Source organism: Solanum lycopersicum, chromosome 1 (genome assembly GCF_036512215.1).
Source record: "Solanum lycopersicum chromosome 1, SLM_r2.1".
NCBI lineage: Eukaryota > Viridiplantae > Streptophyta > Magnoliopsida > Solanales > Solanaceae > Solanum > Solanum lycopersicum.
In genome coordinates this window covers 84,767,290-84,794,456 of record NC_090800.1, presented here as the reverse complement: position 1 = coordinate 84,794,456, position 27,167 = coordinate 84,767,290, and the positions used below count along the sequence as shown (strand labels likewise).

The window sequence follows — 27,167 nt, the reverse complement described above, 5'->3', positions numbered from 1 at the left end:
TAGAAAGACCTCATAGCACATCAGTTCATGTGCAAGAGAACAACAATTCCACTTATAACAATTGAAGCATGTTGAATTACATATGTTCATATTGTGCATCCCTGAGAAAAGAAACAGTACTTGCAAACATATCTTCTAAATATAAGTGATCTAAGGATGTACATATTGAAGGTCAAGGAAGTGACAAAGAACATAAAAAAGAAAACAAACCAAAGGGCGACACACCATGATAACGCGAGGAAGCAAACATAGTTCTATATAATTATAGATATATTATACAACTTCACAATTTAGGATGTTCATCCGTGAAGCATAATAGTATGATCAGCTATATAACATTAGCAAGGCACTGGTCCCCTGACGGATCAGCACCAGACTTACCCCCTCTACTACGGAGGCTAACATGGGAAAGGTTAGCTGTAAATCAGCATATCTGCTAGACGAAGACAAGATGATTATAACCTTTGGCGCAAGCTACCAAAATATACAACCAATATCCAGACACTCCCTGTACCTGGAATAAATATAACACAGATCCAGCTACATGATTGAGGTTTTCCGCCACCAATAACCAACCCAGCCAATGGAGCAGAATCCAAGCAATAGCATGATCAATAAGGAAGTAATTGATGATGCTATACAATCTTTCAAACGGTTGACAGGCTAGGAACTAACTTCAACAAAACATCAAACGTCTTCAAAGCATATCCTACTTTTGACAAGGTTAAATCTACTGAGAGTCAGAACTCACGAAGCTACTTATCTCATCCATGACAGTGTAGAAGTGTTCATTATTTGGCAACAGGTAGAACCCTATTGTTGCCTTCTCCAAATATATCAGGTTAACCTCTTGTCCAGCCTTCTTAAGCCCATCAGCATAAGCCAACTGCCAATCCTGAACAAGGTCCAAACCTGCGACAACAACAAGATTCTTTGGGAACTTGACGCCTTTGAGGTTTATACCATTTGGACCAAAAGGGTTGCATGCAGGATGGTCCCTGTCTGAATCTTCAGGAAGATAAGCTCTCCAATACCAGTCTCGGTCTTGAAGTGTGACAAAATATTTGCCATCCAATCGCTTCTCTGATTCTGTTCTCTCTTGTCCACCAAACATAGGGTTCAGCAGTATATTTCCCAACACTTCTATGTTGGATTCTACTGCCCTGAAAGCCACATTATGAACAATATTACCACCAGAGCTATCTCCAGCTAAGTATATGTGAGCCTTCGAGTCCTTTTTGCTCCGCAGCCATTCCCTTGAGTTAACCCACTCAAGAACTGTCCATCCATCATTATAAGCACAAGGATAACGGTTTTCAGGAGCTCGCCTGTAATTAACTGACACAACAACTGCCTTGCAAATGCCAACAAGGCGGCGACAAAGTGTGTCATAGATGGCACTATTGAAAGAAGAGTGTGCAAAACTTCCACCATGGAAGAAAATTATGACAGGTACAACATCAGCAGTCACAGGCTTTTCAAGTTCAGCCATATTCGGTGAAGCTCCATCCTCAAAAGAAGGCCGATAGACACGGCTAAGTAGGCCTATTTCACGATCAATGAGAACATCAAAAGAGAAAACTCCATCAACTGGATTTGCATTCGCTGGAACCTTGCGGTCAAGGAACTCTGCCAAGTGACGATTGAAAGTCCCATCAGGGCGACGGAGAAGATTGTAAGACAACTTGAAGTTTGAAATTAGGATCCATGTATTGAGCGGAACCACTCTCTATAAGAAAACAGAGGTAAAATTTCAGAAATTGTACAATTTGAAGTGATAAAAGCCATGATATATGCATAACGATAACCTTAATTTACATAATTACATCTAACACACACAGCAGAACTACTGTAAATAACACTAGAACGTGCTGCTATCAGCCAAACTATTATACATATGCCATGAAACACAAGACAGTGCAGCATACTAAAAGAAGAATAGCTAAACATAATTCAGACCCATCATACAAAAGGGCAAGTTTTCAAATTTTAGGGGAACAATTAGAGCAACTCCAGACCCACACCACCAAGGTATACATATCCAAAATCTACACAAATAGGCACTCATTTTTCCTGTAAAAACAAGTAAAATTTGTGGGGTACAGGGCACTGATAGACCAAAAATAGAAGCAAAAAAAAACATCCTTTCAAAAGTACCAAATTTCAAAATTCAGAGTAAAACACAACCCTACCCCTCAAAATCTGCATGACAAAATCACTCCAAACCATAGCTATACTGTAAAACCCAAAATCTTGAAGCCAACCCATAAATCAACAGAAATCAAATTGATGATCAGAGAAAGAAAACAGGAAAAAAGCGGAGTACCTTAGATTCACTCTTGGATTCATTCGCAACAGCTTCATTATTTCTTGCCATAGACAGCCGCTTCTCCTTTTTCTTGATTTGGTGAAAAGCAAAAAAAAAAAAAAAGCACAAGCGATTAAACAAAACCAAGAAAGAACATTTCCATGAAAAACCCCAACAACAATAAAGCTTCTTTCTTTGTCAGTAGTACTTTCATCTCCCTCTCGACACACTGTTCCTTCAGCTCATTAACAACAAGGAGAGAAATAAATGGGTATGAACCAACAAGAAAATGAAGGGGGAGGTGAAGGATAAGGATTCGAGGCGCAGAATAGCAATGAGAAAGGGGCGAACACTAAAGTACACACAGGGTGGTAGAGTAGATAAACGACAAATTGAGGGGTTAAAGGAGTAATAAAGTTTTGGGTAAGGAATGTAGGACCCAGATAGTAATATTTAGCAAATTGCTAGGTTTCGGGGATGAGGACTTAAAGTATGGGGTATTCATGAGATGGCCCCGAGAGTGTTGATTTATTGCCAAAATTGTTGGAAAAAAAAGACAAAAAGTAGTGAACGGCGTCCTTTGAGGGACAAAAGCGTGGGGGGAACGCCATAAGGCACGTGACGACAAACGGACCTACGGATGCGACACGTGTGTATCATCTTGTTATTTTCTTATTTTTGTTACGTTTATGTTATTTTGGCTTAAAATACTATTTTTATCAATACATTTTATGCATTATTTGGTATGTTATTGTACACGTATCCCTTTTGAGAAAAATGAAGTACATATACCCATGGAGTTTTCTTAAATGTGGGTGTGGCCTAAATTGGATAAAGAAAGGGAGAAAATTAGTTACGTTTTTTACCAAAAATATTTGCCTTTCCGCAAACAAGAAACGGAGGGGTGGGTATGCGTGTGGCATTAAATATGTCTTCGTATGGGGCCGACCGATATAGGTCTTTTATGATTATGTCATTTAACAAAATTTAATTTTATAATTAAGTTAAAGTGGAGGGGAAATATGTCAGTATAAATATGAAAGGAAAGATATGTTGGGTTGATCTGATCTAACTCGTGATTCAATAGAATTGATCTAAAATTTGGGAATTCATTTAAAAAAAGAAACTTTTTAATTCAACCCAAATAATTATGTTGGTGTGTGTGCGTTAAGTAATATGAGTTGAGTTGGTCTGTGAGCTAAATAAAGAGATGATTAAAATTAAAAATACAATAAACTATTAAAAATTGCAAAAGTTCAAACTCAACCGCTATTAAAAGTTTGAAATATTGAAATTTAAAATCATCAAACGTGATGTACCTATTTCTATTACTATTGTATCATCAGAATCATCATTCAGCATTGGTAGATGTGTTCTTACCATGCATTCATCATGAAAATAATCAAATATTTGTAGGTACTCGGAACCGGTGATATGATTTTTCTCAAACTTATTAATATTTGTTGTGTACATTTAATTATTATATGTAGTTCTTAAATTTAGGTATTTTTAATGTTTAAATAATTGAATTTGCATATAAAATATAGATTAAAATGAAAATATCTTATCGATATTTACGTTAATAATTTAATTAAAAAATATATGTTTTTTTTAAAAAATGACATAGCCCACAATCCACATACTGATGAGATAGACCGACTATTTTCTGACATACAAAAACATGAACCAGCTTGACATAATCATCATATTTTAAAACATGTATAAACTAACTTGGATAAAATATGATAGTTCACATTAACAACTCTAGAAATGAAAATAAAATTAATCAACAAGTTGGGAAACATATTGTTATTTTAGCAACCACTCAGTGGGCTAAAAAAAAAAATTGGACTCTTCCGTCACAAAATAATAAATAAATTATGAAATATAAATAACACAAGAAACATTATGATAAAAAAAATACTTTACTTATGAAAGTATAAATTACAACTTACTTTCTTAAGATTTACTTCTAAAATTCACTTAAATTGAAGTCATTAACTTTATAATCAAAGAGACTACCTTTACAATTTAACCAATTGCATCAACCTTTTTCAAGACAACATGATTCCTCCTATTCTAGAAGGTAAGACTCTCAAAAAGTTCAGTACTCTTTTGATTTCCATCTTACTAAAATATCGCTCACATTTTTTTTTTTCATAGACTATTTATTTGTATAATCTATGGAATACCTCACTTTGTTTTCAAAATGATTTTTCTCTCTAACTTGGTGTGTTCTACAAATAAGCAAGAATGCTCTATTTATAGAAGAATAAAACCATGCTTATGTCACTAATGACATATGTAAATATAACAAAGTCAAGAATTGTTGCAAACCTTACCAATTTGTCAACTACCAAATATTTTATTTTTCAACTCCAATTACTATTCCTTTTTAACAATTGTTTATGCCAATTGAATAGTTAAAGTTGACTAAAAAATGGGATGGATTCAACAACCTCAACAACTTGTTGATGAGTTTGAATTATTATGCTCTATCTCTCACAATAATTGTTATTGCCAAGATCAAGTCCTTGTTTGTGTGAAATAACATGTGTTTAGTAGCATCAAAATGATGTTTTATATAGGAGTAGTGATGATTGTGATTCTGTTGACTTGCTCCAACTCTCATTGAAATTTGGTCAACGAATTTAATAAGACTAAGACTCCTTTATTTACTTCGATTTTTCACACAATTTTCCCTAATTTCAAAGTTCTTTCCTTTTGTGCAAGCATAACAATATTGCCATGATGAATTTGTATTTATCAATTCATGTGTTTATCTCATAGTAAATTCACTTGAAACTTGCTTCACAATTATCTTTTCAGTTGTTTGCAAATGACCTAGTTCTTTTACTCTGTGCATATGATTCTTGTGTAGTTTTTTGTAACAAAATGTCATATAAATGAATTGGAAAAGCCAAAGAAACATCCTGTAGACAAGAAAACAGGTTGCAAGTTTCATTATAAGTGTTGAAGTAGGTAGAAATGATTGATGGAATATAAGTACAAATGGCATTAAAGCTCCTAGCTGGAAATAACTGAGTACTCAATTTATTTTTTTTGTGGCATTGCACCTCACTGTACTTCATATTGGTCTTTCATGTTGTGGACAAAAACTAAACACCTAATCCTTTTTACTTCATTCATTCATTCTAAAACAATCTTGCCTTCTTCCCAATTATTAGTCTCCTCACCAAGTTTCCTCCTCTATGATCTCCATTTAGCATATGATTTTAGGATGGATTTGGAGTTTGAATTTTATGAATTTTTATTAAGTATAGATATAAGTTAATAATACTATTATAATAACTTAGCAAAACTATGAGGCAAGGGCGGATCCAAGTGGTTATGAATTTTTGGAAAATTAATGTCTTTTCTGTAGATTTTATATTTATATTGAAAATTTCATCAAATATATAAAAGATATTTATTGAAAATTTCTAACAAGGTGAGTCATTGATTTAATGGCAAAAATTGAAACAAGTAACTACAACTTCATACATCGAGAAACTTGAACTCAAACTTGAGATCTTTAATTACACATAAAAGAAAAATATATCACTCCACCACAAATTTATTGGTTCCAACATATATATATATATATATATATATATAAAATGAGGCCATTTTAAGGTTCATATCTTTATTTTAAGGAGACATTAAGGGCCATTTGATAGCAGGCTTAAGCTACATCTAATATATGAATTACTTTGTTATTTATGTGTTATTTTTATATAATGTTTGTTTTGCAACTAGAATCAAAAGTTATTCATGAATTAATTTTAACGTTTGGTTGGTAAGTTTTCAAATATTATATAAAAGTTATTTATGTATTAATTTTATACAATGTTTGGTTGGTAGTTTTTTAAATATTATATAAAAATTATTCATGTATTAATTTCATACGGTGTTTATTTGCGCTTTTTGTAATTCTACATAATCAATATTTAATATTTGTATAACTTATGAAAAATTTATATATAACTTATGCGGGATGAAAAATGGAATAAGTTATGGTGTATTAATTATATATGTGTTAAAATAGTAAATAATATATCTATCACTATCGATTTACTTTTAAATATGTATTAATCTACAACAAATCAAATATTTAATGAATGTAAAAAAAAAAAGCACTGTGAGTTTTTCTGCTTGATAATTTTATCTCCTTAAATTCTTGTTAATTGTTATCTTTGGTGGCAAGGCAGTGATTATTATTTGTAATTAATTTCTCTGCATAGTTTTTTTACAACGCACCATCAATACACATTTCAATTTTTTTAGTTTCTTTTTTTTTTTAAAAAAAATAACTTAGATAACCTATTACTTAAATACTTAATCATATTGAATACCAATTACTTAATTACCTTTATCATTTTATTTTTATTATTTTTAGCTATTGGTATTTTTTTAAGGGAAAATTGTATAAAATAGCAAACTAATAACCTAAATTAAATGGAATAGTTAGGGTTTGATTTAATTGTGCCCCATAGCAAACGTTGGCAAAAATTTGTCAGGCGTCTCTCTCCCAGAAGTCTCGCTCGCCACTCTCCCATTCTCGCCTCTCTCGCTTTATACACAGAAGTGTATAATTTCTGTTTCTGTTTTTGTATAAAGCGAGAGAAAATTGTATATCCACATGCAAAAATGTATATCTTCGTGTTATACACTTAATTATATAATTTACAAACATTTTACTTCAAATATTGCAGAGCAAAGAATTATACAATTGCAGTGAAATACAATTTTTTCTAGCTTTATACAACAGAAGTGTATATATTGTGAAACATATATCTTCTTGCTATACACTTATAATTATGCAATATACATACATTTTAATTCGATTTAACTGTATGCAAAGCTAATTATACAATTGCAGCGAAATAGGCCAGCGAATTATACAATTTAGGCCAGCGAATTATACACTTTTATATGTATAGCGAATTATACAGTTTTTATGTTTGCTATGGAGCGCAATTATGCAAAGTTTGTTATATTATACAAATATGATTTTTTTGTTTGCTATATGTGAAAATTGCCTTTTTTTTAACGTGTTATTCATATAGTTGATTATTTTAATGGTCATAATAAATATTAGCTTGCTAATTTTTTTTGGAATTAAGAAATAAAAATTGCTCAATAATGTATAATAATTTCATATAATTAAACTCTAGATAACTAATATCTATATAATATGTATGTATAAATAAATCTTACATAATTAAACCCTATATAACTAATACTTAATATACATTACTAATATATGCATAACTTATATGATTAACTACCGAATGACGAAAGATCAAATCATCTATTTTTATTATGATACTATAAGGCTAGCTAGTTATTTCTTTTATCATTACTACATTATTAATATCTACGTAACTTTGTGGGGCTAGCTAACAAATGACGAAAGGGTCAAATCATCTACTTTCTTTATTATACTATAAGGCTAGCCAGTTGTTTCTTTTGTCATATCAAAATATTTTTTTATAGTAATATTTTCACTAAATATCCATCGATTGTCCCTTTCCCTTTCCCAGCTTGTAATAGTGCTTGATCATAATGACCACATCCAATGGTGAAAGACCATATAAATTAGGGATTAAATCTTGTTACAATTATTAGTCGCATATTTATTTATATTTATTCCATATTTTTGTTTGCAAAATGTTAAGAAGATCACTATATATCAAACAACAATTTTGGGGTCGTTTGGGTTGTTGATTATGAGTAGGGTTGAATAGTTTCCGTTTGTTGGTTGTTTCGTATGAAATTCAGCATTTCAAATACTGTATTTGATATAATTTTTTCTGATCTTCAGACAAATTAAATTTGAATTTAAGTCTTCAAAGAAAATGCAAAGATAATAAAGAAAACAGATAAATTAGAGAAGGTCAAACTTCATGAATAAAAATAGCATAATTAGAAATATAACTGAATTAAACATTTACTTGTTTTGAATACCTATTTGTTTTTGATCGCTATTGTATGAATTAATCACGAATCAAAATAAACACAAGTTTTAAAAACAAGGGCTCTAATCAATGATTAGAGCCCTTGTTTTTAAAAATTATATTGAATACTATTAATATAATGTAGCATTTTGATAATCTTCATTAAAAGGAGACATTATCTATATATATTTTTTGTTAATTAGTATTTTAAATCTCATATATTTTTTTTATAAAAAAAATCTCATATAAAAATAAAATAAAATATACCGTTATAAAGTATAGCGGGCCAACCAGACCACGACGCTGTTAAAACCTTGGGTTTAGGCCCCAATATATTAAGGCCCACGAATCTAAGTTACTACTACTAATTTTATGTTGTTTTTTTTTTAAAAAAAAATTGGATTTGGTTTATTTTTCAGAGTGGATAAGCAAATTAGATAAATTTCCCTTTTTTTTGTTAATTAATTAAAGCATTTATCTCTCCCTTTTTATACTTATTCTCACTTTCCATATATATATATATACACACACTCATTTTTTTAAAAATGAATTTTAATTTTATTTTAAAGAACAATGATTCGAGATCCTCTTTTACATCTTCCTTTTCTTTAAACTAATTATTTTATCTTTATTACGTTTATTGATTCATAAATCAAAGAGCAAGTCTTTGAGATTATAAAATCAAGGTACTTATTTTTATAATCTCTAAAATTAAAGTATCAAAAGGACTGTTATATTATTATTTTAAAAAAATCAATTTAATTTTCTCCAATAATTCTATTACTATCGTTTATTACAGAACTTGATTTACAAAAAATATTTTACAATTTCCATAATACTATTCATTTTGTAAAATTAAACTTAATGAAGTACAACATTTATACAAATTTTATAGCAATGTCCTAAAAACTAAAATAACACCTACACTTGGCCGATAATTTTTAAAACCCTAGAGTGTCTTTGCTGACGAGTCAAAATCTTTATAATTTGTGTGCGCTTTCTCATTGTATTGCAGTAAAACAATGTGGGCTATCATCAAAGTTCCACTTTACATTAATGGAGGAGGAATGCGTTACAGTTCAAGCAGCAAAAATGGCTGCAATAGTTTTGTTCGAGGTCGAAAATATTCGGTGAAGATGTGTTCTGCTCCAGCACAAAATGTTGAGGTTTTAGTTAAATCAAAAATCGAGCCACTCCCTATAATGGTAGGTTCCTTCCTTTTTTTTAATTAATATGTTTGCCAATGATTTTAAATTACACTGTTGTTAATTGATTTCTAGTTTTATCAAGGTAATACTGTTTGAGTTAGGTTTGTTTTATTTTGATGTAAAGGTGAATGGTTGTACTGGCAAAATGGGGAGGGCAGTTCTTGAAGCATCCATCGCTGCGGGACTTCAACCTGTGCCTATATGTTTTGGTGGTCCACAAGATGAAGGAAAAACTGTGGAGGCGGGTGGAAAAGAGATAATTGTGCATGGTCCTTCGGATAGAGAAAACCTCTTGTCCTCTGTCTTTGAGGAACACCCTAATCTAATTGTAGTGGACTACACATTGCCTGCTGCAGTGAATGGTAAGACAAGGATTCGATACTTTACGGCGATATGCCAATGACATACAGCAATTCAGTTTGAATCTGCTGAGTTTTGTCATTTTCCAATATCTTTAGGCTGTTATGATATGCTATAGATTTATGGATCTTATTGTTTTGATATTTCGTGTTTGATGTCAATGCACATATACTTTTGGACATATCATATGAAAATAAGGTCAACCATTCTCTATGAACTACTTTAGACCTTCCGAGAGGGATTTGTTACTTATAAATGTTGTTTCGTTATTAATGGTGTGGAATCACAATCTTGACAGAAGCATATCCACGTGTTATCATAAACAGTAGGTTAGCAACATTGCCCCTGGGCTTTGATCTAGTGGCAGCGTTCATCACGTGTATGTTGGTTAGACACGAATCACATCTTTGAACGCTGCCTCAACCAAAATCATGATATTTAAGTGGAGAAAGGTAGTGGGTACACTATCCACCAAGTTTCAAAGCGTGTGCTACTAGACTCGGGATTTATCTGTTATCAAAAGAGAGAAAAAAAAAGATTAGCAACATTGGTTGAGCTTATTAGAAGAAGCAAGTGCAGTCTTAACATATCCTTTCAAAGTGATATTTAGTCTTGGGAATGGAAGTAGACAAATTACAAGAACTGTGGCTTCACAAGAATAGGCGAGGGGGGCTGAATGATGTGGACAAGAGCAGAAACTCGAAATTGGCCAATCTACTCAGCGGATACTGAAAATTCTTTGGAGAGCCTAATCCCTAACAGAGATGATGTTTTTAATGGCTAGCTTTTGGAGGAGGCATGGTTAATAACATAAAGCAGCTTGCGCAACTCTTTTGTGAAGCTTCTGCTGGGTCTGTATGATATATCTTGCGACATTGTAACTTAGCAAATTGTGTGTATGTTTTGGAAGCTTTATGGTATTCAGTGAATGATGTTTGTGAGCAAGCAGTGGCTAGCTGGAACCAACAGAAGCTAAGTATTATGGGCAGAAATGGAGAACCATTCCTTTATTAATATTTTGGATGATTTTGTTAGAAAGAAACCACAGTTGTGTTGAGAGGAAAACATAGACTATTTCTCTTGTAAAATGTAGATTTCCTTGCAACTTAAAATTTTTGGTGTCCGGTGAAGTTTTATAATGTTTTTCTGTAAAATGCTAAAATTTTAAGTTTGTCTGTAAATTCAATCATCTTGATTCTGAGGTTCTTATAAATAAAATTTAGCCAGCATAGGTAGGCTTCTGTGATAATTTTTTACACATGTCTTTAGTGGAGGACAGTAGAGGGTGTGCAATGAGATATAGAAATACGAAAGCACCAAAATGATATATATTGCATTCTTTGCTGGAGATTCCATTGACATAGCCATGTAATGTTCTTGTTTCCACCATGAACCTGCAGATAATGCTGAATTATACTGTAAAGTTGGAGTGCCTTTTGTAATGGGAACAACTGGTGGAGATAGGGAGAAGCTGTACAAAACAGTGGTAGACTCAAAAGTTTATGCTGTGATCTCCCCACAAATGGGAAAGCAGGTTTAGACATTTTGCTCTTCTTTTGTCACTGGGTATGTTGTTGTTGTTATTGTGGGCCAGACTGTAGTTTAACAGGAGGTATACCTGTATGATTGGCTCTATTTTAGGTGGTAGCTTTTCTCGCAGCCATGGAAATCATGGCAGAACAATTCCCTGGAGCTTTCTCTGGGTACAGTTTACAGGTTTGTCTCCTTTGCCATGCTAGTTGACCGTTGGTTTCCAAACTCTTGTATTTCATAGTGATTTGAAATGCTGACTATATTCTGTGCATGCTTCCATTCTTTTACCTTAAAATGCTCTTAGTTGCATTACTTGCATTGATATGTCAGTTTATGTTTTCCTTGACATGTATACTAGGTTAACATAAATTCTGTTCATCCGGATATTTGCATATTGGCTTTTGATATTTAATGTTGCTGTAGAAGATGTTAAAGCTATTGGGAATTACTTTCTGAAGTACACTTTACCAGGAAGAACTGGAACTCGTTGATTGTTTCTTTGAAGTGCTCTACAAAATCAGTTTTTTTGGCGGACAGCAGAATTGGACTTTTTGTGTGATTGGGCAAATTGGACAGTAGAAATGGACTGACCAACCACCAGTTGTTTGCTTGTGTGATTGATCCAGTGGGCCACTAGAAGTTGTTTTTAAATCTAGACTGCTGTGCGAATAAAATGGCTGTTTCTCACTCAATTATGAGCTCTTAAGCAGCTGTTCCTTTTACAACTGGGGTTTCAGTTTGCCTCTTGCAGTTCATGGATGGAGAGACATAGGCAGAGCATTAAGGGGTCTTAAATGACTTGCAAATGTCTGAACTTCAAAATACTCCTTTTCAACTTCATCTTCAAATTCTTTTTTGTTCAACTTCAACCAGATATTGTCCAAATGCCTCCTACTAGATCATTTAGTGTCCACAAGGTATCGTGCCTGTGTTTTAGGTTATGGTTTGGCTATTTGCATGCTCCTGGATTAAACATAGCAAATTCACCGTCTTCTTAGGATTGTTTCTTTTACTATTTTCTAATTTGAGATACAGTGGACAAACCTCATGCTTATATCACTGAAATATGAAGTAACTGGTCTGCGAAGAATTATTGGATTCTGAATTCTTTCTGATTGTGCTTTTTAACAATAAGATATTTTATCTGATTGAGATAAATCTGGGTATCCAACCACATATGCAATGTATGCTTATTTCCATGTCTAATTGTCTATATATCTGTACATTCATAGTGCATCTTGTTTTCTTATTTGCTTACCCTTTGTTATTTCCTTATTTATCGATCATTTTATAGTCTTATTCATCTCAAATTTTTAACAGGACATTTAGTTTGATTTATAGTATCTTGTGATTGTCATCTGAATTTTGACCCTCTTCATCAAACTATTAGGTGATGGAGTCTCATCAAGCAAGTAAACTGGACACTTCTGGAACTGCGAAGGCTGTTATCTCTTGCTTTGAGAACCTAGGTGTTTCTTTTGATTTGGATAAGGTGCGCCTACTGCTTTGCTTATTCAATAACGACAAAACATTGTTCTATCATGGTTCTTCCATACCCTCAAATTTCCATTCCCCCTTCCAGTTTTACTATTTTAGTTCGTCCGGACTTTTTCCTTTTCACTAAATAGTGAACTCTCTTATGAAAATGCTACTCTACGAATTTGATTGTGGTCTTCCATGCTTTTATGAACATGAGTTCATCTTTGCACAACTTGACTATCCTCAACTTTAGTGTCCGGTGTAAATAAGTTGTCTGGGAAAGAATCTGATAGTGTAGGTGAAAGGCATCTAAATGCATAGTCATTGATGGAGTTTCAGGTCTAGGCTGGAGCCAAGTTGAGTGGCAATAACTGCCACAAATAAGTTATTTAACTATGTTTTCAATAACTGCAATGGACTTCACGAAAGGATTTGATGGTAAAACCATCAGACTAGTACAATATATGTATCACCACTCTCTCTATCCCGTGTATTGCTTAAGAAAGGGGGCTATTGCTCTAAAAATTTTCTGTATAATGAATCAAATTTCTGAAAAGGTGACCCCGATCTGTTAGATATAGAGAATCCACTATTTTTTTTCCTTTTAGTTAAAAAAAAACATCCACTATTTTTTCTTCCAAAGCTATCATCGTCCCTGGCACTTTATTGTGATTCTTCTTGCTCCTATATAATATCTTTTTCCATCTAATTCCTATATCTTACCATAGTGCCAATTGGCTTTGGGTTTACCTACCCCTGCTGCGGCCCATTTCTTGGGACACACATTCTTCTAGGTAACTTGCAGATTTATGTTTCTCCTTCTTTCATGGACATTCATTTAGCAGAACTCACCACGTTCTCTTAAATCCATTGCACTATTTCAATATCAGCAAAATGTCTAGAGTAGATTATATATCCTGTATGGCACAAATGTTCCATTAGACTTGTCTGAGTGGTTTCTCCATCTTGAAGTGGTGGTGCAGACTGCCAATTCAGTTATTGAATATTTCCAATCTATCTTTCAAGTTTGGAAGGATAAGAGAATGAAATGGAAGATAAAAGGTCTAATAGATTTTCAGGGTCTTCTGTTTTTTTGGAGGAAAAGAGAATGAAAACGAATTATATAAAGATTAAATTAAATTGGAGTTGGAGCATATAGAGAAATTCAATTTGCTGTCAAGCCTTGAAATTGACTTCTTCTATAACATGCATTGAAGTTAATATATTCTCAAATCCCCTTCAGAATATTCTAGTTATCCTCATGTATATTCTATCAGGTACAACTAATACGAGACCCCGTGCAACAAGTTGAGATGGTTGGTGTACCAGAAGAGTACTTGTTAGGCCATGCTTTCCATATGTACCATTTGACCTCACCAGACGGAACGTAATACTTTCTATCCGCTTTCTTTTTGCTGTTGCCAATGTCTTTGATAATTGAACAGACACTAATTTGGTTTCTCTCTTTCAGTGTTTCTTTTGAATTTCAGCACAATGTTTGTGGTAGATCAATCTATGCAGAGGGAACAGTTGATGCTATACTTTTCCTTGCTAAGAAGGTAAACCAAACTTACAAGAGCTTCTCATTACTGCCGTTTCACTATGTATCTCAAGGAACACAATCAGTTAGAATAGAATAACAATGTATGATTCTAATATAGGTGAAATTGAAAGAAGAGAAGCGGATATATGACATGATCGACGTGCTGCGAGAGGGCAACATGCGATAGCAGCTGAGTTACATATGCTGGAGTAGTAAGATGTATAACATTTAGACCTGTCGGTGGAGAGAAACGAATGGTGGGTTCAATTTTCTTGATTTTGTCCTTCCATTGGTTAGGATCTGGAGTTGAATGATTCTTAAGATGCAGCAATCAAAATAATATGATTAGTAGGTTTAGCTCCAGCCTCCATGCAAGCATTGAGTGTGCTTCTCTTGTTGTATGCTTTTTCTTCCCTTTACATTTGTACTACTAGAAGATGGGAGGTTTTCGATGTTCTTGACAAGTAAAATATTCACTACGTATCGAGTTTTTTCTATTTTTCTGTTGAGATTATTACATGACCATTTCTCTTCTACCCTTGATGACCTTTGGTGGATAAGTGTTCAGCTTTACAGTTCAAGCATTCACTTGCTGTGGCGGACTATAGACTCTATCCGCTTTGCTTTTCTTGATTGTAGTCTGAATCCAACGAGTAGGATTTTGTCAGTGTGACTGATTTTCCAAATATTATAGGTGTTGATTCCCTTAAGTTGTCATGTATTTGTTTCTTTATAGTTGGTTGCAGTTCCTAGGCTTTGAATTTTTGACAGCCAGTGTAATCTACCACCGTATATGCTGGATGTGAATTTAAGAGTGGCACGAGAAACACACATAGCATTCTAGTTTAGAGGTGGATTCAAAATTTGAAGGTTCTGATATCTCTATTTTTCGTGTAAACTTACTACTAATTACAGAGATCAACCGATCAGTTCATTTTGTTTTGTGTAAATTCTATTCAATTTATAAAATTTTTGCTTCATAAATTAATACATATCACTGATCACGACACCAAAATAAGTTTTGGCCATATTCAATGTAAAATATTTTCTTCAATAAATGTATAAATAAGGAATTACCCCTTTTGAATTTAATTAGAGTAATAAGCAATTTTCCACTAATTGATATTTCTACAAGAGAAAAACAAGACAACATAAATATCAATAACACAAGTAAAGATTAGAGATTTTTTTTTTATTATTTAAAAAAGTTAAACTCAAATTGAATGGAGTAATATTTTGGCTATCTCTTCGGAAGATATAACAAAGGAGCAAAAATATAATATAATACATCTAATCTAGTCAAGATAAATAAGAAAATGATGGTATAGAAATTTCTAGCGTAGCATCAGGGTCGGATGTCACGTCACTCCCCCTTTCTACGTAAATATAGTTACTTGGAAAAATCAACCAAAAAGGTTGGAACAATATAATTATCATTGGCTACTAATGTCATCGTTTTACTTTTCACTCATTTAATTTGATGATAAAAGTATCAAAGTCCGGTAGGAAAGCTCATGAAACATACTTTGATACGTAAAATTCTAAGTTTAGGTTATTTGACTGGAATTGTCTAGACAGAGCTGGAAAATGTCTCTAAAAAATAGAGCTGTCAAAATGGATTTGGTTCGCTAAGCCGGCTTAATCTAATTCTTGAATTAGATGGGGTTGGGTTTAATTTTTTCAATCCATTTAGGAACAATGCTTTTTAGTTAAGCCTCATTTGGTCTATCTCGCAAGTCTCAGAGGCCAGCCACGTTCGCTGTGAATTTTAAAAATGCTGTTAATTTTAAAAATATTTATTATATATATTTTAGATAGTGTTGCACTTCTTAAGATTTTATTAATAAATATTTTTTAAAATATCAATATAAACAAATACTATATTTTTTACATATATTTTACATTTTTTTGGGGTCATTAACCGACTAAATTTCTTATTAGCCAAAGTCTATTACTCCATTATAATTACAAATCTTTGACCTCTTTTATTTTTGTTTTTATGCTTCATTTTTTCAATTCTCCTTTATTGTCTTGTTTAAGAAAATAGTAATCATGTAATGTTTTTTCGCTCAGATGAATCATCTGAATGTTGTATCTTGGTTATTATATATTTGTTTTGTAAATTTTTCATTGAAGTATTTGTAATTCATGAATGAATTTATGTATGTATTGATGTCGTGTTCATCGGACATCAACATTCGTTTCCTTTCTAGGAGAAAAATATTGTCTCTTTTTTTATTGAAGGACCAACTCGTGGCCCACTTAGTGCTTAGTTGGATTGCTTTTTTTTTTTTATCCTTTAATTAAAAGGGTCAGCCTGTCCCAACTCAATTAACTCTCTAGTCCGTTTGGGTTGGATTGAGTAAATCCATTTTGATAGCTCTACTAAAAAGGATGAAGACTCAAAGTTATCTCTGTACTGCTTTTAGGGATCGTTCGATAGTGTTATTAAAGTAATAAATTACTTTTATATAAGTTAATTATTTAATATTTGATGGTTAGTTTGAAAATAAATAAAACTATTTCCATGTTTGACTTATACCTATAAATTTGTATTTTCATATTATAGTTGAACAAGTTCCTTGATAAAAATTGAACTCTAAATTATTCACACCTGGTTATAAACAGTTTCCAATTATTATATTCACATTAGTTTTAACAGATTCTATGGAACCATGCACTTACATGTTTTTTTTTGTCTATATAAATGACATAACATCTTTCAATTTTATTAATCAGTTACATTTGGTATTAGACATAGAAGAGAAATTAGAGAGAGATGGAGAGAATACTGTTGTCTCTTGTAATTTTACAATTTGTGTATGCAGGTGAAGTGGTTTGTTTTTCATTTGGTGATCCACTTTGCTCTTCTCATGATTCCCTTTCACTTTTACAGTTTAAGCATTCACTTAGCCTGACAGACTACCATGATTGTGGTAGCCCCTATTCTAAGACGACGTCTTGGAATAGTACTAGTATGGATTGTTGTAAGTGGGATGGAGTTACCTGTAATCTCTTAACTGGACATGTCATTGGTTTGGACCTCAGTTGTAGCAGACTTGGAGGAACTCTACATCCAAATAGTAGCCTTTTCCAGCTTCGTCATCTTCAAACACTCGATCTTTCCCTTAATGGCTTTTCGGGTTCTCAATTTCCACAAGGGATTGGTCAGTTAGTCAGCTTAGCTCATCTCAACCTTTCTTATTGTTGGTTCAAAGGAAGGATTCCGTTAGAAATGTCACACTTGACCAATTTGGTTTCCGTTGATCTCTCTAATAATATCAATGTCCAGTTCAGTCAGGAAGGGTTCAATAAGCTCTTTCACAACTTAACCAAGTTAGAACTACTTTCTCTTTCTGAGGTGAACATTTCATCCAGCATACCAATGAATGTATCATTCTCTTCTTCTTTGAGGTATTTAAATCTTGCTACCACTAACTTGCAAGGAGACTTGCCAAAAAACATTTTCCTCCTGCCCAAATTGGAAACGCTCAGACTCTCACGAAATCATCTCACTGTTTCTTTACCCGAGTACTCTAACAAGACTCATTCACTAACGGAGCTGGACCTCTCTTATAATAATGTTTCTGGACGGATACCCAATTCACTCGGAACTCACAAATCCTTAAAGCTTCTGCTACTTCCTGGGTGCAACCTCATTGGTCCTTTTCCAGAATTCATCAGGAATTTTTCACAAATCACCCAACTGGATCTTTCATACAACAATTTGCAAGGCAGAATTCCTGATATTTTTTCAAACTTGCAAATGCTTACACACTTACTACTACACAACAACAACTTCACTGGCCCCTTCCCATCTTCTCATGTGAACTTGACAAACCTTCAAGTGTTGACTTTGACAAACAATTCACTCAGTGGTCCACTTCCAGAGTTTAAGGCCAACTCTCTAGAAAGACTTGATTTGTCTCATAATCAATTCTCTGGTCCCATACCTCAATCGCTTACACATCTTCTCAACCTAGCTGATGTCTTTTTTGGACACAATAAGTTGAGCGGTGAGATTGGAGCAGAAACGTTTTCAAGCATGAAAAACCTTCAATATCTTGATCTTTCTCATAGTGGTTTATCATGGAGTAGCAATATTATTATTAACAACACCGCTTTTCCCCTTCTTTATTCTTTAGGTTTGAGCTCTTGCCGTGTGAAAGATTTCCCGAATTTCTTACTGAACTCTAAGGAGATACGGATTTTGGATCTCTCGGAAAATGAAATTCACGGGCAGTTACCTAAATGGTTTGGGGGTTTCAGCGCATTATATGTCCTTAATATCTCTCACAACTACCTTACAAGCTTAGACCATATACCTTGGGAGAAAATGATGATACTTGATCTTCAATCAAATTCACTCACAGGACCTTTGCCATCTCCCATTTGCACAGCAACTTCACTTTATATTATGAATTTGTCTTGCAATAATTTGAGTGCTGAAATTCCCAATTGCTTGCTTACTCTTTCCTGGCTCATGGTCTTAGACTTAGGAGCTAATAACTTCCATGGACCCATCCCAAATAAATTCCCAAAGAATAGTACACTAGTGCATGTTGATTTGAGCAAAAATCAATTGGAAGGTCCCCTACCAACATCACTAGTCAACTGTACATCCTTAAGAATCCTTGATTTGGAAAACAATAAGATACGCGAAACATTTCCCACCTGGCTGGAGGCGTTGCAAGAGTTGGAGGTTCTCATGCTGAAAACTAATAGATTTTATGGACCAATGGTTGGTTTTAAAAAGAAATCGCCCTTTCCATGTATGAGGATCTTTGACCTCTCCGACAATTCAATTACCGGCTCTTTACCTACGGAGGTTCTTAAAGGTTTCAAAGCCATGATGAACATGGACGCACACAAATCAGGATTGGAGTATCTTGGGGAAACTTTTTCTATCCTGGGTAATATATACGAGGTTTTGTATAGCGGATGGTATGCGGAATCTATCCTATTAGTGATGAAAAATCAAGAGATTGAATCCAAGAAGATCTTGAGGATGTTCACAACAATCGATTTGTCAAGGAACAAGTTGGAAGGAGAAATCCCTAAATTCATTGGGAATTTGAATTCACTTCTGCTGCTGAATTTATCTCACAACAGCCTCACAGGACACATTCCTGTTGAAATGAGGAACATGAGCACTCTTGAAGCTTTAGACCTTTCATTTAACCAGCTTACCGGCAAAATTCCAGAGGAATTGGCAAGTCTTACATTTCTCGCGGTCCTAAATCTGTCACACAACCATCTTGTTGGACGTATTCCTCAGAGTAATCAGTTCAATACATTTCAAAATGATTCCTATTTTGGGAACTCCGATTTGTGTGGATTACCACTGTCAAATGAATGTGGGAAGCATAAGAGTGCATCAGCACCAGTTGAAGATGAACCAAGTATTCTTAGCGAAATGACTTGGCAGTCTGTCCTAATGGGGTATGGCTGTGGATTGACATTTGGACTAGGCATAGTGTATCTCATATATCGCTTTGAAAGGCCAAGATGGTTCATAAACTCTCTTGAGATTATCATTAATGAAATGATATACATAGTACAGAGAGCATGTAAAAGGCGCAGGAGGAATTAGACAGTGAAAATAAATGAGTTCATAATAATTAATCAATAGTCTTATTATTGTTTCCCAATAAAAAATTATGGTGTTTTCTTTAAATCAATAGATGAGTTCATGATAATTAAAAGATTGACCTAGTTTGACTTTAGTGTTTTCTTAGCGAAATGACTTGGCAATCTGTCCTAATCGGGTATGGCTGTGGCTTGACATTTGGATTTGGCATAGTGTATCTCATATACCTCTTTGAAAGGCCAAGATGGTTCATAAACTCTTTTGAAACTATCACTCATGAAATGATATACATAGTACAATTTTCACACTGAAAATCTCTGAGGTAATAACTAATAACTAATTCATTATTTTCTTGTCTACATAATCAAGCATACATTTTATTAGCAATACTTGTTTGGCAGAGTATATTAAAAGAAATAATGCATGCATTAACAGTAATGGTATAAATGAGTCAAATTTTTAACTGATGACATAAATGAATTTTTTCTGAAAATTAAATGACATATTTGAATATTTTTCCTAATATTAATGAGATTGGAAACTTTGTTTTATTGCACAAGCTCTAGTCCCAAAAGATTTTCTTAGCTATTCAATACGTTGAAACTTTATTTGTTTGATTGTTTGATTTTCAATAATAAATCAAGCAAGTGTAGACAATATCCTGATGTAACTCATTGCTATTCAGATTGCAAATCAAAAGTATGAAGCAAGAGAGAGGTCAGAGTATGCCACTAGAGCATGGGCTTGGGAAAATAGTTATTTATAATTTTAAAACATGCAGATTGTTGTTTTTAGTATACTAGTTTTTGGACATGTGTGTTGCGCATGCGTGTATTCAATGTAATATTTTATGAATTCATTAGGATAACTAAAATTTAATGAATATGTGTGTAATGAACATTAAAGTGCAAAAATCTCAGATAAATGTTATCACAAATTTTTTATATAGAAAATTAAATTTAAAAAGACTAATAGATAGAAAATATAAAAATAAATATAGAAGAAAAAAATAAAAACATACACGACCTTTTTAAGACTTCAATCATAATTAACAACAAATAAATGAAAAAAGAAATACAAAATCCATATATTTTTTTTGAGTTTTTGTCGACATCTTCTCCTGTATCAAAATACAAAAGTCTTCTCCATTGAGTCAAATCAAAACACGAATTAAATAGAAAAGTTACTTCATTTTCATAAAGTGATATATAATTAGACTAAAGTAGATTTATTATATACTTTAGATGTTGAGCTTCACTAGCTTAACTATAAAATAAAAAGGATAATCTTATATGTGAGTTTCGTCGGACAAAAAAAAAAGAATTTATGTAGACAAAAATAGAGGAAGACCAAAAGAAGACATCTTAAAGATTTAAATTAAATATTTGATAGGTATGAACAAAAGAGAACTTGAAAGTTAGATATAAGTTATGAAGGTAAATATTTAAAACAAAAACAATAATATTTTTAAAAATGTAGATAAAGAAAAGTATCGCAAGTAATATTTAAGTGAATCACCACTATCAGTAATTTTTAAGAGCCAAAATAAAAAAAAAGATTAATTTTAAAAATATTATATATATGCAATGAGCCTCCATTAAAATCTAGAAGAATAAACAATCCTTCTTTCAACATATAATCTCTCCATTTACTCAAGGTAGTAATTAATTATTGCTAATAGTTAAATATGTAATTAAATAAATATTTATAATATTTTAATTTAGTTTCTAACTTTTTCTTTTTTGTAATATATATAATTAGTAATATATGCTTGTACAAGCAACTTATTACTCGTGTTGTTATTATTGTTTCCCAATAAAAAATTATAGTAAAATTTACATAATTAGAACACTTCATCCTTTTGTAATTCATTGTTTATTATTGCTCTTCAGACTGAAATCAGCAAGGAAGAAATCAGAGAGCTATCACTGTGTCTGTTTGGGAATGCAGATTATCATTATCATCATGTTAATAACTAGTAGTACTTATCTATTAAGTATTACCGTAAACTCAATATTTGATCATTATATTTATCTCAAAAGTTAAAACAAATTAAGAAATGACGTCTATATGCAAGGTTTACAGAACAAAAAAGTGTCCTCGAATATTTCCTAAAAATGAATGCCCAATTTGAAATACTTTATTTTGTTAGCAAATGCTTATCCATTAATTAAAAAAATTAAGAAATAAAACTCTCTATTTTGTTAGAAGTTATTTTTACCATTATTTAAACGAAATTTAACTATGAATTTACATAGATATATAACCTATATTATCAGATAAATAAAGGTACATTGAGCCGAGTGAATGATACGTGGTGTGGCGTACCTGATCGTTTAGTCAACAAGACGTACGTAAGTCGACATAACTCCATGTATATGTTTTTTAGAGCTAGAGCCAATCAATAGAATGAAATGAAAGAATGAAGTCATCAAATTAACTATCATCCGCATTTATATTGAATAAGAAAATTTCACCATTCACTTGAAATTGTGTTTTTAAATATCAGCAATAACATTCAAACTCTATAGTATCAAAAATATCTGAACATTATTTTTTTTAAAAAAATCTTGGATCTATAAAACATGCTTTTTTTAAAAAAAAAAAGAAAAGAGGGAAATTCATTAATCTTTACATGTGAAATATAATAATCAAATTAAAATAAATAAATATTTCTAAAAAGTGAACTAAAGGTGTAATTTTCCTATATAATTAGTCTTTTGAGTTAATTTTCTATTTTAGTTGATAAACCAGATTTTAAAAAAAATATTATTTCCTACAGTTTTATTAATTAATATTTTTCTTTTATTAAAAATAAATTCATTTATATTTCTGAACCAGACTACATCAAAGGAAAGAGATATTTTTAAATCTGTCGTGTTTAAGGATTAAAATAAAGGAACCAAAGAATACTAATATTATGTTCCTACAAAACAAATAACCCCAAAGTCAAAAACCTATAAAAAATGGAACCGAAGTAGAGAATTAGTTTGAAATTTTTTAGCGCTTCAACGATTTCTTCTTCTTCTTCCTCAATCGTGGTTACCCCATGTAAGTGAATCTTTGAAACTCTACTACACTGCTTTGTATGTATGTATATATTTACAATTTGCATTCTAGGGTTTGTGGGTATCTTGTTATTTTCTTTTTCTATCACAAATCGTATAGTGGCTCGACAATCAGTTCTTTTGTTTATAGATTTGTTCAGCTTATAGGCGTAAAATTTACTTCTTTCTTGTTTCTGGGTTGGGTGTTTTTGATCTGAATTGTTTATACATCTAGGTTTATTTGATTAAGATTCAAAGTTTATTCGGTGAATGTTCTGTAAAGTTTGACTATACAGTTGGGTTATGTGGGGTTACCGAATTTTTATTTCTTTTTGCAGTTTTAGGGGATTCTTGAAGTTGAACTATGATTTACACGGCAATAGACACATTCTATCTAGCAGAGGAGCAGCTTGTAGAATCTCCTTCTAGGAAAGATGGAATCGATGATGTTACAGAAACAGCGCTTCGAATCTATGGTTGTGATCTCGTTCAAGAATGTGGGATTTTGCTCAGATTGTATCCTTTTCTTTTTATGGAGTTATTATGAAGGTATATGAATCATAACAACTGGGTTGATTTTTTGTTTTTACTTTTCTGAAATAAAGTTCATCGCATTTGGCTTTGGGTGTCTCCTTAACATGATAATTTGCAGACCTCAAGCTGTAATGGCCACTGGCCAAGTGTTATTTCATCGCTTTTACTGCAAGAAATCATTTGCCCGTTTTAATGTGAAGGTTTCTTTCTTGCTCCAACTCCTACTTCCTTCAAAAGTTTTGTTTATTCATGCTGATGTGTGCTTCTTCTGTGTTAACTTGCAGAGGGTTGCTGCTAGTTGTGTTTGGCTTGCATCAAAACTTGAAGAAAGTCCGAGAAAAGCAAGGCAGGTGCTTGTTGTTTTCCACAGAATGGAATGTAGGAGAGAAAACTTACCTATAGAACATCTGGATACATCTTCGAAGGTTAGATGTCTCATTTACCTGAGAAAATAGTTTGTTTCTATCAACATGTTAGTTTGCAATAATATTTCTAGTATGGTAAGATGAAAGTTTCGATACAATTGCAAGTTACCAGACTTCATTAGAGGCTGATAGTGTTGCTGCAAGCCTCCTGTTATTAATTCATAAGTAAAATCATCTATCTGCAGCTTCCCTTCTTACCCTGCTTTTTTAAAGGGGCTATTACTTCAGATGCATTTGTGCCCACCAAGTTTGCATTTCTTACATTCATTGGTGTTTGGGGTTTTTATTTATTGTGACAACATCAAGTTGATACATTTCATTGGTGCTTCCGTTTCCAATATTTTTGGTCTCTTTTTGCAGAAATATGTTGATTTGAAAGCAGACCTAATCAGAACAGAGAGGCATCTGTTAAAAGAGATGGGTTTCATCTGCCATGTCGAGCATCCTCATAAATTTATATCAAACTACCTTGCAACTCTTGAAACACCTGCAGAGTTGAGACAAGAAGCTTGGAATCTTGCAAATGACAGGTGAGTATTGTTTAGGTGTTGTTATGTTTTCATTCTCAAAAAAAAATTGTTTAGGTGTTGTTATGTTTATCTGAGTATGTTCTTTCATGTCGGTGTTGAGTGTTGACAACAGAAAGTATTTCTTGTTATGCTACTAGTTATATTAGCACTTGATCACCGTCATGTATTATGTAGGCATTTAACGCCTCAGTAGTTTAAAATTATTTAAGTTATATTTGTGTTTTGGCCATCACACTTGCCATTTTATTTTTTGGGCGGCATAAACTCTGATATTAGCTTGAAAATTAGTTAAATTTTTTAGTTCATACCTTTGGTGTGGCATGATGAATGTATAGCAGTTTTCAAGGTCCATATCTGTCCTTTAAAATGAAAGTCATGTAACTGATGTCAAAAAAAGATGTTCGAGTTTTAAGGAACCTACTTAAATTAAAAACGATATGTTTGACAAGCTTTGTGATGGTTATTTTTCTTTTGTAACGTCTTTCCCTTATCCGTTCCCACTTTCTATGTTGTGAGGAATCGCATCTTACACAGTTCATTTTTCCTAATAAAGGAAATATAGCCATCTCTTTCGTTTTATTATGCCATTGCTGGTTTTAATTAAACCAGGTGATGCCTACATCCTTTTCCTTGTATATTAACATATAGTTGAAGTATGTAAATAAGATAGTATCTGCTATACAGTACCTCTTTGGTGACATAGAGATATTGTGTATACCAAATCAACAAGAAAAATCAGAAACAATCATCATCATTATCTAAAATGCCAAGCTGATGCTCAGCCCATGGTATCACTTCTGTTTTTTCAAACCTGTAATGAGATGTAGTGGGAAGGTACTTCTTTCATCAAGGTATCGTGTATCTTTTTTGGGATGTATATTTTTTCTTCTAATTGATGTAGTGATACTCTTGGATGAAACTTTAACTAATAGGGCAGTGATCAATAATTAATTGTCCTAAAACTTCTAGTTAGCTCATTGCCTATAAATTTGTAATGTTTCTGAACCATAAACCCTCTTGGGTGCTTTTGTTTGTGAGCAGTTTGCGCACAACACTCTGTGTAAGATTCAAGAGTGAGGTTGTGGCCTGTGGAGTTGTATATGCTGCTGCCCGTAGATTTCAAGTGCCCCTCCCTGAGAATCCTCCTTGGTGGAAAGCATTTGATGCAGACAAGGCTGGTATAGATGAAGTTTGCAGAGTTCTTGCTCATCTTTACAGTCTTCCAAAAGCAAAATACATTCCTGTGTGCAAGGAAGGAGGTTCCTTTGCTACATCAAACAGATCAAGAGACTCGCCGTCGCTTCCTGTATCTAAGGTAAAAGGCACTTACCTGTCTATCAATTTGATATCCATCTGCCATGGAACACACCCGATTCGATATTTAACCCCTTTCCTCCTTTTTTTTCTTTGTAGGAAGGTTTGTTGGATGCTCCACCAGTGAATGAAGATACTGAGGAAGTCGCTAAGGAGGCAGATACAAAAGCTGTCCTTGATAAGTTGAAGGACTCAAAGAAGAGTGATGATGACTCGAAAAACATGCCTTCAGAAGGGGAGTCAAAAGAAGAGCCAGGAAGAACTGACCATAGAATAGATGCTGGTGGAGAAAAGAACAAGGATCGAGAGAAGGACAGGGGCAGAGATAGGGAGAGGGAGAGGGATAAGGAAAGACTAAAGTCTCGTGAACGTGATAGGGGAAGGGAATCTGACAGGGAAAGGGACAGAGACGACTTCGAAAGGGACAGAGAAAAATCCAAGGAAAGGAGTCATCGTTCAAGAGACAAAGGTAAGTTCTGGTTGACTTGCAATTGTCTAATTTCCGGACTTCTTGACATTCATGTAGATTTCTGAATGTTTAATGTCCAGTTTTTTCTGTCTTATTGGCCAGTTTTTCTGCTTTGCCTTACTCAAGCTAATCTAAATACTGCAGGTCACTCAGAGAAACCAAAACATCAATCTTCTCGAGGTAAACAACTATATACTTTTGTCTGATCTTTAGTCCTGACTTCTAATGGACTGTATTTGACAACTTTCTGTGTATGCAGATCGTGATTACCTGTCTTATTCATCACGGGAGAAGGATCGTCGTAGACATCATTAGCTTGGAACGGCCTGAGAGAATGTGCTCTCAATCACTGCCAACTTGCTTCATTAAAGCTTGCCCTAAATTATACTTCACCGATTTCGTGAATCTGCATATGGAGGGTTTATTTAATTGGTGGAAATAGTATATCCTCCACCTGTTGAAATTGGACCCATCATTCTCCTGCTTAAGCCACCTAAAAATATGTTCTGGCTTAATGTTGCAGGTTACCATGCCAAATATGTTTGTTGTTTTTCTGGATTATAGCTGCAGTTCTTTGCATATAGCTGGGGAAGTGCCTTCTTGGTGAAACTGTACCACACCCTTATATATCAACGGAGAGGTCTCTTGTAATCGGTTTTTAACTGTTGTCGTTTAGTTCCCTCGAACAATTGACATAACCTTTGTTGTTCTAATAGCTTGTGTCTTAAAGCAGGGTTGTTAGCTTTCTGCACGACAGTTATATTAAGAGTCTAGTAACTGAGGTTTCAGCATTTCGAAGAAGGAAAGGAAAGATACAGAGCTATCATTTATATGTAGTTTTGAGCTCATCGACAAGAAATGTTACTA

The 27,167-nt window shown here is 33.1% G+C and overlaps 4 protein-coding genes across 5 annotated transcripts; 3 read left to right on the top strand and 1 right to left on the bottom strand.

The window, feature by feature from the left end:
* GID1ac (gibberellin receptor GID1ac) lies at nucleotides 1-2,783 on the bottom strand. The gene is given in 2 exon segments (NM_001365651.1): nucleotides 1-1,729; nucleotides 2,327-2,783. Coding segments are annotated over 2 exon segments (1,050 nt in total). The 5' UTR covers nucleotides 2,378-2,783; the 3' UTR covers nucleotides 1-730.
* Nucleotides 2,784-9,184: 6,401 nt separating this feature from the next.
* Nucleotides 9,185-14,908, top strand: LOC101253321 (4-hydroxy-tetrahydrodipicolinate reductase 1, chloroplastic-like). The gene is made up of 8 exons (XM_004230105.4): nucleotides 9,185-9,473; nucleotides 9,601-9,838; nucleotides 11,237-11,370; nucleotides 11,478-11,552; nucleotides 12,760-12,861; nucleotides 14,126-14,235; nucleotides 14,320-14,407; nucleotides 14,510-14,908. Exons 1-8 carry the CDS (start codon nucleotides 9,291-9,293, stop codon nucleotides 14,576-14,578), a joined length of 999 nt encoding a protein of 332 aa, XP_004230153.1. The 5' UTR covers nucleotides 9,185-9,290; the 3' UTR covers nucleotides 14,579-14,908.
* Nucleotides 14,909-16,669: 1,761 nt separating this feature from the next.
* LOC101260486 (receptor-like protein 9DC3) lies at nucleotides 16,670-20,096 on the top strand. Its single transcript, XM_004231209.4, has one exon. It carries the CDS (start codon nucleotides 17,171-17,173, stop codon nucleotides 19,982-19,984), a length of 2,814 nt encoding a protein of 937 aa, XP_004231257.2. The 5' UTR covers nucleotides 16,670-17,170; the 3' UTR covers nucleotides 19,985-20,096.
* A 2,737-nt stretch (nucleotides 20,097-22,833) lies between these two features.
* LOC101252821 (cyclin-L1-1) lies at nucleotides 22,834-27,013 on the top strand. 2 transcript variants are annotated; one of them, XM_004230104.4, is made up of 9 exons: nucleotides 22,834-23,032; nucleotides 23,367-23,544; nucleotides 23,681-23,762; nucleotides 23,847-23,987; nucleotides 24,348-24,517; nucleotides 25,559-25,832; nucleotides 25,931-26,300; nucleotides 26,445-26,480; nucleotides 26,560-27,013. In XM_004230104.4, the coding sequence occupies exons 2-9, from the start codon at nucleotides 23,393-23,395 to the stop codon at nucleotides 26,613-26,615; spliced, it is 1,281 nt and encodes a 426-aa protein (XP_004230152.1). In that variant the 5' UTR covers nucleotides 22,834-23,032; nucleotides 23,367-23,392; the 3' UTR covers nucleotides 26,616-27,013. The 2 variants fall into 2 exon arrangements, with proteins under 2 accessions (XP_004230152.1, XP_069148452.1); XM_069292351.1 differs by having other exon boundaries at nucleotides 23,367-23,577.
* The last annotated feature ends 154 nt before the right edge of the window (nucleotides 27,014-27,167 follow it).

Bases quoted from the DNA above. Each gene is read 5' to 3' on its own strand.
- LOC101253321 (XM_004230105.4), top strand. From the start codon at position 9,291: ATGTGGGCTATCATCAAAGTTCCACTTTACATTAATGGAGGAGGAATG. The intron at 11,371-11,477 runs GTTTAGACATTT...GCTCTATTTTAG, and splicing joins CCCCACAAATGGGAAAGCAG to GTGGTAGCTTTTCTCGCAGC. The intron at 11,553-12,759 runs GTTTGTCTCCTT...TCAAACTATTAG, and splicing joins TCTCTGGGTACAGTTTACAG to GTGATGGAGTCTCATCAAGC.
- LOC101260486 (XM_004231209.4), top strand. From the start codon at position 17,171: ATGGAGAGAATACTGTTGTCTCTTGTAATTTTACAATTTGTGTATGCA.
- LOC101252821 (XM_004230104.4), top strand. From the start codon at position 23,393: ATGATTTACACGGCAATAGACACATTCTATCTAGCAGAGGAGCAGCTT. The intron at 23,763-23,846 runs GTTTCTTTCTTG...GTTAACTTGCAG, and splicing joins TTGCCCGTTTTAATGTGAAG to AGGGTTGCTGCTAGTTGTGT. The intron at 25,833-25,930 runs GTAAAAGGCACT...TTTTCTTTGTAG, and splicing joins CGTCGCTTCCTGTATCTAAG to GAAGGTTTGTTGGATGCTCC.